The sequence below is a fragment of the Oncorhynchus nerka genome, linkage group LG7 (assembly GCF_034236695.1).
Source record: "Oncorhynchus nerka isolate Pitt River linkage group LG7, Oner_Uvic_2.0, whole genome shotgun sequence".
NCBI lineage: Eukaryota > Metazoa > Chordata > Actinopteri > Salmoniformes > Salmonidae > Oncorhynchus > Oncorhynchus nerka.
In genome coordinates, this window is record NC_088402.1 from 61830636 (window position 1) to 61842057 (window position 11422).

The 11422-nt window shown below is 41.4% G+C and overlaps 1 protein-coding gene across 1 annotated transcript; it reads right to left on the bottom strand.

Annotated features, from left to right (window-relative positions):
* Positions 1-251: 251 nt before the first annotated feature.
* gata5 (GATA binding protein 5) lies at positions 252-9190 on the bottom strand. Its single transcript, XM_029664385.2, has 7 exons — positions 8873-9190; positions 7588-8241; positions 5111-5280; positions 2932-3060; positions 2445-2529; positions 2205-2335; positions 252-1819 (listed from the first exon to the last, which is right to left on the bottom strand). The coding sequence occupies exons 2-7, from the start codon at positions 8102-8104 to the stop codon at positions 1706-1708; spliced, it is 1146 nt and encodes a 381-aa protein (XP_029520245.1). The 5' UTR covers positions 8105-8241; positions 8873-9190; the 3' UTR covers positions 252-1705.
* Between the last annotated feature and the right edge of the window lie 2232 nt (positions 9191-11422).

Sequence of the window (11422 nt, forward strand, 5' to 3'; positions counted from 1 at the left end):
AGCTTGCATCTGTAGTTTGGCATCAAACAATTGTTTTGACTATAAATATCACACAGGGTGTCAGCGGTTGTGGAAATAACCTTGCAGTCCACATGAGAGACAAGTAAAAATGTAAATTGTAAGTCTTCTACTGTATATACCTTAGGATGATGGCAGGTCATGCACAAAATAATTATTGGAAGGTAAACAATAAAATAAAAGTGGATTATTTTACAATTGTTTTAAAGTTACTTCATAAAATCAAGGAACAATTAATTTAGCGGTTTATTAAACTAAACAGATTTCAAAGAGCATTGCAAAACCAACGAGACTATCAGACTTGGTTATACAACTAAAGTAGACTCAAGTTTCTAAACAATTTTAGGTTATAAAGTAAAAATAAAATTCCCTTATATTTCAACAAAAACACAGCAAATAAAATTAGATGAACGTAATTCAAAATAATTCAAATAAAAGTATTTTTCTTTGTCTTTATTTTTTATTTTTTAAATTAAGTCATTGCACTTTAAATGATCAGACAATACATTTTCAAAAGCTGAACTGATAGAACAGGGGTCTTGGAAAAAAATGAAAACTAATTCAAGTATGCAATTATGACATCTAAAATAAAAAAGTATTTACGCACTTTCAACATATCTGATAACATATACAGTATATACAGTATCTGTCTCAATGTAAATGTATGCATCGTTTGTCAAATGAACAACTATGCAAATCATTACATAGGAAGCACATGTAAATGTACACTTTCTATTTTAGATTTCATACCTTGAACACACAAGGCATTCTTAGAAGGGAATGGACTTCTGGGATATGACATGTTGGCTTTGGAGTTTCATGACTCTTCTTATCTTTAACATAAATAATGTATATAGAAGTTAATCATCGACACGCTAGTAATGAAACATGTTCAGAGGTAATAAAACACTTGTGTGTTTTGTCCTTCTGGATGTGGGAATAACACTCCGTGATAACTTGTTGAACTGTTCCTGGTTATTGACTGAAATACCACGTGAAACTGTGATGGTGGTATTAGAAAAAGATCAATAATGACAACAACAACAAAGACAACCACAACAAAAACTACAACTAGAAATAGTGTTGATAGTCGCCAGTTAAAAAAAGTTATTTCTATACATTCCACCTGATTGCCGTCGCTTCCTTCTGGTTTTTCTTCCCTCCAGCCGCATGGGAAAGAGAGTAAGTCTATAATAGGTAGTTCGAGTCACAAGTCTATATTATCCACAGTGAGCTGAGCTGGTTTCAGAATCAGGACACGGTGAGCTGAGCTGGTTCCAGAATCAGGACATGGTGAGCTGAGCTGGTTCAGGACACGGTGAGCTGAGCTGGTTCCAGAATCAGGACACGGTGAGCTGAGCTGGTTTCAGAATCAGGACACGGTGAGCTGAGCTGGTTCCAGAATCAGAACACGGTGAGCTGAGCTGCTTCCAGAATCAGGACACGGTGAGCTGAGCTGGTTCCAGAATCAGGACACGGTGAGCTGAGCTGGTTCCAGAATCAGGACATGGCGAGCTGCGCTGGTTCCAGAATCAGGACACGGTGAGCTGAGCTGGTTTCAGAATCAGGACACGGTGAGCTGAGCTGGTTCCAGAATCAGGACACGGTGAGCTGAGCTGGTTCCAGAATCAGGACACGGCGAGCTGAGCTGGTTCCAGAATCAGGACATGGTGAGCTGCGGTCAAGCTCATGCCTGAGACAGAGCACACCAGGAGTTCTGTGGGGCGACGGACGTGGGCGTAAAGGGGTAGTTCTCGTATTTGATGTCGACATGTCCTGAACTGTCCAGATGTGATGAAGCCTTCAAAGAATAGAATGGGACATTTAAATGACCGACCACAATGATAAGGTCTTCAGTAGGAACTCGTGGGCTGAAATTTGCTCGACTATAAAGTGGCTGTAGTGGTAAACGTTCTCTCACAATAGTAAATAGTATGACAGTGGCAGCTCCAACGTCGAGCAGAATACTGAGTCAAAGGCTAATCACAGAGCTACAGGACAGGGAGAGTGGGTGCAGGATAAAATACATGGCCTTGCATAGCCTCCTACTATGGGTAGTTCTTCCAGCCTGGCTCTAGAAAGTGTTTCAAACTCCCAATTCTAATAAGTGTTTTCTCTGCATAATACCTAGAGGGAAAAAGTCACATCATCCCCTGTATGAGGAACCCAGGAGTGAGAAGCCTTACCTGAGACACAGAGGCTACGGTCTGTCCAGCGTAGGGTGAGGGGGCCATGTTGGGTTCACTCTTTATCGTAGATGCATGTTCCGAGACAGACAACGAGGACGGTGAGTTGGTGCCTGAGGCTGACAACCCTCCTGAAGAAGACAGGCAGATATATGGGTGATTGACAGGTACAGGGCATCATCATCCTGAATACACTTCAAACATTCTCTCTATGTCTTTCTTTCCATTCCCCATTCTTACCTGTTGAGGGTTTGGACTTGGGCATCTTAGGTTTCCGTTTCCTGGTCTGAATGCTTTCCTTCTTCATGGCCAGTGGTCTGGGGACCTAAGAGGAGGAGAGGTCAATCATTTAGATCCTAGTTGTAACAAAGGCCAGCTTGCCTTGAAAACACACACAATGACTCCTTCCTCCCACCTCTCGCTTTTGATAACAACATCCATGATGACCTTGGAAAGCTTTTACACAACATGAATAATACACAGCCCACACTGCACTGCCAGGCTAATAGGGGCTAATTCTTACAGCAGGATTTTACATAGGATCCCACCAGGGCAAACGTTGTGTACATTAGATGATATGAGTATTGTAGGGTCCATGGGAAAGGTATGTGTGTGTGTGTGTGTGTGTGTGTGTGTGTGTGTGTGTGTGTGTGTGTGTGTGTGTGTGTGTGTGTGTGTGTGTGTGTGTGTGTGTGTGTGTGTGTGTGTGTGTGTGTGTGTGACCTACCCCATGTAGTTTCATGTACAGGCCACAGGCATTGCAGACAGGCTCTCCCTCGGCGTTGCGACGCCACAGCGTAGTCGTGCTGGTGAGGCAGTTAGTGCAGCACAGGCCGGCCCGGCGAGATGTGGTCTGCTATAGATGGAGAAGTAAAGACAAGGCGTCAATAGCCAATCAATAACCGATCAATAACCGATAACCAACTAGAACCAATCAGACAACTCAAAGAATTCTTCTGACATTCTTCTGAGAGAGAACTGGACCAAGGACAAGACCAGTTAAAGATGGATTGTATGACAGGTCTAGAGAATTAGCACCTTAAAGGGATAATTCAGCCCACCCCCAAAACATATATACATATATTGTGTTACTGACTCTGTTATACTTTGTGTAAAATTTAAATTTGGGTGAAGTATCCCTTTACTATAAGTGACATCCTTTTGTGTATTGTGCACAAGATTCCTCCATAGTATCCATGGAGAAACAAAACAGTCAATGTACTGATAAGGACTTCACATGAGAAATGTTTCACATAGTGCTGGGCTAAGCACTAAGCACTCCTGGCTGAACCTGCCTCTCTATCAGCTTGTTATTGGACACAAGTGAGATTTTTCAGCAGAAACATGGTTGTTAAGTCATGCTGTTCTCTTGCCTCGTACAGATGTGGCTAAAAACAGACAACCCAAGGGCAAGGTCACTGAAGGACAAATAAAAACAGAACAAGCACAGGCAGAGGAGAGCTGGGCTAATTCACAGCAGCTGCTCTGAGAGGCTGGTTCCTGCCTGGGAAAAAGACAGGAGTGAAGGCCTCTTTCTCTCACTCTACTACACTGACCTTCTTCAGACAATCACTGACCCACTATGTTCCATTCTTTTTCCACCTCCGTCTGACCACCAATTCCTGTGTTAACTGCTTTGACCTAGAAAAACCTAATATCTGCATATGACTTTTTTTCTTCTCAAATCCCACCTAATCAATCAATACATTTAGTCCTTAACATTCTTAAAACTCCATTTTAAAAGCTCATTGACTCGTTTAAAAGTTCAAAAAGTATGTGGACACCACTTCAACATAGTGAATTTGGCTATTTCAGCTATTTCAGCCACACCCATGCAATCTCCATAGACAAACATTGGCAGTACAATGGCCTTATTGAAGAGCTCAGTGACTTTCAACGTGGCACCGTCATAAAATGTTACATTTCCAATAAGTAAGATCATCAAATTTCTGCCCTGCTAGAGCTGCCCCGGTTACCTGTAAGTACTGTTATTGTAAAATAGAAACATCTAGGAGCAACAACGGCCCAGCCGTGAAGTGGTAGGCCACACAAGCTCACAGCTAAAGCACTTAGCATGTAAAATCGTCTGTCCTCGGTTGCAACCGACCTGCCTCTGGAAGCAACGTCAGCATAAGAACTGTTCATCGGGAGCTTCATGAAATGGGTTTCCATGGCCGAGCAGCTGCACACAAGCCTAAGATCACCATGCGCAATGCCAAGCGTTGGCTGGAGTGGTGTAAAGCTTGCCACCATTGGACTCTGGGGCAGTGGAAATGCGTTCTCTGGAGTGATGAACCACGCTTCACCATCTGGCAGTCCAACGGACAAATCTGTGTTTGGTGGAGGAACTAAGGGCTAGGCCCCTTAGTTCCAATGAAGGGAAATCTTAACTTCACATCATACATTGTCATTCTTGACGATTCTGTGCTTCCAACTTTGTGGCAACAGTTTGTAGATTGCCTTTTCCTGTTTCAACATGACAATGTCCCTGTGCACAAAGCGAGGTCCATAGAGAAATGGTTTCTCGAGATCGGTGTGGAAGAACTTAACTGGCCTGCACAGAGCCCTGACCTCAACCCCAAGGAACACATTTGGGATGAATTGGAATGCCGACTGTGAGCCAGGCCTTATCGCCCAAAATCGGTGTCCGAACTCACTAATGCTCTTGTGGCTGAATGGAAGCGAGGCCCCGCAGCAATTTTCCAACATCTAGGAGAAAGCCTTCCCAGAAGAGAGGAGGCTGTTAAAGCAGCTAGGGGGGACAAACAACATATTAATGCCCATGATTTTGGAATGAGATGTTTGAAGAACAGGTGTCCACATACTTTTGTATATGTAGGCATAATAATGGGCCTACTTAATAAGGTACATCTAGGACAAGTTATATACACTTTTATGGTGCTTACCAGGCGTTTCTGTGGTTTGATGAGTGGCCTGTTGATTCCGTTCATCTTGTGGTACAAGCCACAGGCATTGCACAAGTAGTGCCCGGTACCGTCTCGTCGCCACAAAGGAGTGGAGATGGAGCCGCAGTTTACACACTCACGACCCTCTCCCGGGAACTCCTCCAACATGTCTGTAATTAGATGAAGACAACATTTAGAGTTTTAATATTTTTTGTATGTGGTGTTGCGCTGGTTTTAATGCATGATCACACTTGAGCAAAACATGTACATGGCTGGAACTGGTTATGGAAATACCCTTGATCATCTTTAGTTTAATTGCATAATTCGTTAAATGTGGATAATTTTGTAAAATTAGAGGAATATAATTTATTTTCGTTTGCAAGTGCTATGTGTGTGCCTATTTGGATATTGGGGAGGAAAAAACGGTCAATTTTGGTCAATTGTTGTATGTTTTCGTTAAATTTAAAGGATAGGCGATAATAAACAAATCAAATGGAAGACAAAAAAATCCAGACATGAAAGACATTAGTTTAGACATCTTTGATGTGTAAACCCATATCGTGAACAGAACGCGTCAGCGCGTGATAAATGTCCCGGCTTAGCTCGCTCGAGTAGAATTTAAAGCCCTCTCGGTGATTAAAATATATCTAGTCCGAATGTATCAATATGGATACAGGGTCATTGGCGTATCTATTAGGGCGGCTGGCGAGGCACAGGGCTCAGACGGGTGGAATGTCAATGGGGCTCTTATCAGTGTTAAGGATCCAGGGGTCCCCATATCAATCAAGCTACTGACAGGCGACGGCCTCCTACAATTAATTGCTAGAATTCCTTGTCCACATATTGAAAGAGGGTCAATAGATAAAAACAATAACAATAATGTTGAAGACAATAATAACAATAGAAAAAACCGTAGGGCCTAAAAATATTTTTCTATATTTTTTTTGCATCATGTTTAATGTCTTATTTTCCTCATGATGTGTGCGTAATGTGAGTGTGCCATGAGATATGCAAGTGCTCTATATCTAATATGTTGACCACCACTTAAACCAAACTTGGTGTCGATGACTAAGCACACACACACACACACACACACACACACACACACACACACACACACACACACACACACACACACACACACACACACACACACACACACACACACACAGGGACACAGACACAACACATACATACTCACATAACAATACACACACACCATATGTGTTCAATTACGAATATGTATAGGTCTTTAAGTCAGCAAATCCAATATAAATAGAAAATCCACAAATGAATTTCACCAGGATGAAAATGCGTTCGTTTTTGATGTGAAACGAAATAATCAACAAACACATACTGTGCCTTGTTAGTTGGGCTCCCGAGTGGGGCAGCGGTCTAAGGCCTTGCATTTCAGTGCTAGAGGCCTCACGACAGACACCCTGGTCGGTTTTGGCTGGTGTAGGCCGTGATTGTAAATAAGAATTTGATCTTAACTGACTTGCCTTGTTAAATAAAGGTCATATTAGAACATGACTGGATATGGGCTTTATGCCTTCAAGAAACGGACGTCCTCATATCCATGCAACCGGTAAAGATCCTGCTTCAAATCACGTTAAACGTAATAGGCATGTTGATGTTCCACCTTCAAAGGACGTGTTGGCTGTTTGCCAAACGTGTATTGCAGACGCATTTCCAAATATCACTGTTCCGTCTGATCTGATCAAGGTGACAATTGGACAGTTTTCACTAGTGAATGTCTGTACTGATAATCAAAACACTGCAAAATAAAACTGACAGGTGGTGGGGATTAAATTAGCACCTTAATTAATTGGTTTTATCAACCTTCTCTTTTAAAGAATGTGTATTGTGAACGCTGACAAAAAGGTTACTTTTTTTTAGGCAAATTGAATCACAGTGACTGAGTACAATCGATGGTAGAGTTTACCACATAGAGTTTACCACATAGAATGGGATTTCTCAATCGCATCAATAAATAACTGAAGAAACAACCAGGCTGAAAATTGTGAGATCAGAGCACGGGCCCCTTTAACTCTTGACAGCCACACAAACGAATAGCCTAATTTGCAAAAGTAGATCTAACCAATAAAGAACTGTTATCAAAAAAATATTGGAAAAGATTCAAGGTGAATTATCCACAACATTTAATCTTAAAAACATGATTCAGATTTATTGAAATATAGGTCTATATGTTTTGTGTGCCTCCTGTAGTGCTTCTATAGGCCAGTAAAGGACGACTAGGCCTGCTATATAAATTCATTCGTTTTTTGTTGTTGATTATGTGCTAATATTCTTTTCATTTGTGGCCTTCACCAATTCTCCACATACATAAGTGAAACAATTTTTAAATACGAGTAGCCTACATTAATTGAATATGACAATTTCCCTTCGGTTTGAGTGGAATTGTTAGACAAACAAACACACGGTTCGGTTCGCCTATATCAAAGACTGTTACGTACCCAAACTGGACCTTCTCCCAGACATGCAACCTTGCCGTCCCTGAAGACTGATCATGCCGCTCTCAAAGTGGCCTGGTGTCCAAGAGGTTGCCATCTCAGGGCTCATGTAGGCGTAGGGACTCGAGTATGATCCTCCAACAGACCGTACCAAAGCGCTGCCATACTGGTCGGCCCGACCACCGTTACTGAGCACAAGCGGGTTTTGGTAGGTTGTGTCCCTGCCTGTATTGCTGCTTACTGGTGGGCTGTGAGAGTAGGAGAAGCCGGGGTGCGGATGGGGGCTGCCCGGGTTGAAGGACGAACTGTCTGTGCCAGTCTGAGGCCAGCCATGATGCCCGCCGAGGCCATGGGACTGATGGGTGGACTCGCATGTCTGCAAGTACGGCAGGGTTTGCAGCATAGCAGGCACCCTCGTAGTGGGCACGTACACGGGGGAACTCGCCGAAGGGTGCATATAGTTCCCTGCATCGTGTGCATATGGGGACTGGTTGGATGACAAAGCAAGGCTTTGGTACATTCTGACACCGTATACTCGTCCTATTTGGGAGAATATGGGTACTGACTCCTGGGACAAAGCGGGTCACGTAAAGACACTTCGGTGAGTCGTCGGTGGTTTTTCGTTATCCAGTCGCCGGATAATGAACAAATCCACTCCTGAATGAAGGGGAAAGAACCACAATCAACAAATGTGTCCTGTAATTGAGGGATTGTGTCCACTAGTTAAAGAGGAAACATCACCCAGCAGTCTACAATTCGCACCTGTGGCCTGAACAGCCTGAGGCGTATTTTGACCCATCTTTTATCTTAATATTTTGTTTATATTGTTTTCTCCCGTCTCTTTAAATTAACTTTTGATATCATCTAGGTCAATCTATGGAGAATATCACGAATTAGGCCTAAAGTAAATGGATGTAAATCGCACAATCAAATAACTGCTGTAGCAATACAAGGAAAAATAGAAAACGACTTGATCAATAACAAGAGTAATATATTATCTGTATCATTGTGATTGACATTTAATGGATTAAAATGACACTAATGGTCTTCCATATCTTTGCATGTAGATATAACTAATCAGCTACCCGAGATATCCTGAGGAACACCCGACTTGCACCATGTCATTAAATCATAGGAACCTAATCAACCCACAATAGATAGAGGAGCCATATGTGTGATGCATAGGCTATATGTTTATCAATCGTAACGCAAATCACACAAAACCTTGATTGCAGTGTGCACAAGAGGAATACAATTTCATACAATAGCTCTCGTAGTATTATCTCACCAGATAAGGACGGTCGGGTGATAGTCTGTTTTTCAGAGGAGCAGCTTGAGCAGCTCTGTGGGCAAACTTCACTCAGATAGACCCAACGAAAGTGACTGTGGCTCCCACAAAGATGTCCAAAATGTCTTTGGGAATAAAAGTTTACGAGAAAAAGCAATTCCTTACTTCCCGGATGGTCCAAGTCTCTCTCTCCTATTCTTAGTATCTGAAGATAGTTACTGTCGCTGATAATTGCTGATATAACAGAGCTCCGATTCGTTCTCTACTGGAAAACTCTACTGCGAGTTATTTGTACGGACTAAGACCACGTGATGCACTCCAAGGTAGGTCTCAGGAGTTGGAGGAGGAGAGGGGCATGGAGGACGAGCACCAAGCCAACATAAAGAAGAGACCCACCTTTGCTGAATTTGCTGTGTCTTGGTTGTTTTTAGAATCAATATAAGATAACATATAAAGATCGAAGAAATTGTCACAGCTCCTTCAGATTTGTGAATTTTGTTTTTATGGTCTTCATATACTTTCAAATGAATTACCTCGATTTTAACAGAAGCCTTTAATTTTTTATATTTAACTAGGCAAGTCAGTTAAGAACAACTTCTTATTTTACAATGATGGCCCACCTCGGCCAAACCATCCCCTTACCCGGACGACGCTGGGCCAATTGTGCACCGCCCTGTGGGACTCCCAATCACGGCCGATTGTGATACAGCCCAGGATCGAACCAGGGTCTGTAGTGACGCCTCTAGCACTGAGATGCAGTGCCTTAGCCCGTTGTGCCACTCGTGAGCCCAAACATAAACTCTATTGTTTTCATAGATAATAATCGCGATGGTGCATTCTAATAAATAATAGACCTACAAAATAAATGCGAAATAAAACACCGACATGTCTCAGTGAACAGTGTAGGCCTTTAGATATAAAAATGCTAGTGTTTGAAGCGAGCCTTATACACATGCTGTAAAATAATGTCTCCTCTGAAAGGGAAAGTTATGCTTGGTTTTATGACAAGATAAATCAGAATGAGCTCTATAAAATCAGCAAGACGATAAGAGATACGACCAATAACTTGGCATGACGATACAACAGCCTAATCACTCTCATTATAGACATTTTGAGTCATTGTTATATTAACGATTGACTCCACCCCCACACGAAAAAGTGCACGATAATAATTTCACAAACACGATTTTCACGATTATTAGGCCTAACACTAATACCTCATGACAGAGCCGAACAAATACTGCCAACAGCAGTTCTGTAACTCACTGCAACAATCATTACTGATGATGAGACAACTGTAATTAATAGGCGAACTAATATAATTGCATTATTATCATGCTGTGCTTACGTTATTAATTATTGTTATTATTATCATGAGCAGTAGTATGCGTAGAGTTAGTAGTCTTGTTGTAGTAGGAGTGGTATTAACTTCATAATAACAGTATATCGATACTTTCACACTCCCTATAATAATTTTGAGGCGATAACACCATATTATATGGCTTATATATATATATATCCTGATCATTTACATAATTCTATACATTTTTGGGTGAAAATAATTGTTGGTACTTGTGAATATTAGTTACCTATATTGATGATATGATATTATATTCTCATCAAGTGGTTGTTTCTAGTTTAAATTCCCATCACATTTAATATAAATCGTTAACGAGAGTATATTATTAAGAGAAACAAATCCATTTGGGAGCTGTGTATTCTGTTCTGTTCATCCATGTAGGCCTGTGTATCCTGTAAATACAACTAATTACAACTCGAAACTAGGCCTTTCCTTAGACGTGTCTCGGGTAATGAGATTAATATTATCACTTCTCGTGGCCCTCAGGAGCGCAGGGCGCTAAGAGACAATCAGAGGATGCTGTGTGACTCTGTCTTCTACTCAATACATGTCTTTTCTTTCATCATTGCGGAGGGTCCAACGACCTGTGACTTAATCCCTCTGTTCATTTTCTACAGTCGCTTTTCAATCAAGGATGGGTTTGTTCGTCTGAATGTCTGTCATCATAGAATGGGCCGTTACTCTGACCGTCGGATCCAGTTTATTAATTAGCCACCAATCAATCAGTGTTAAAACAGTTTAGTGAGATTTCAGTGAATGCCTCACGTCAGGTAGAATACAAATAGGAAGTGTGTTTGGTGTTTTTGATTCATGGCAATTCATTCAAATGGAGAAACAATCATAATTGCTCATATATCTCTGATTTAGATGTTATTCATAATGGGATTAATCCATCAGAAATGACCAAGAAAGAGTTTATCTGGATAAGAGCGTCTGCTAAATGACTTAAATGTAATGTAAATGTAACACGTAGGCCTACTAACAAAGAGGTTCAAACGATTGAACAAATTATGTATAATTGTGATCCTGTTGAGACAGATTCGCCAATGCATTGCAATTTAACGAAAACATGCTGCAATGTGTGAGAAATGAACTGTAAATTATTGTTTATAACATGCAAGACAGTGAATGTGCGTGAGCAGTTTATCAATGATTACGACTGCTAATGATAGACAAACTGAAATATTTGA

What these genes read in the sequence shown, in the direction of transcription:
- gata5 (XM_029664385.2), bottom strand. Translation starts at nt 8,104, where the DNA reads ATGTACCAAAGCCTTGCTTTGTCATCCAACCAGTCCCCATATGCACAC. An exon ending in TGTACATGAAACTACATGGG is followed by an intron (nt 2,530 to 2,931) that starts GTAGGTCACACA and finishes TCCTCCTCTTAG; the next exon opens with GTCCCCAGACCACTGGCCAT. An exon ending in CCGTAGCCTCTGTGTCTCAG is followed by an intron (nt 1,820 to 2,204) that starts GTAAGGCTTCTC and finishes TATTCTTTGAAG; the next exon opens with GCTTCATCACATCTGGACAG.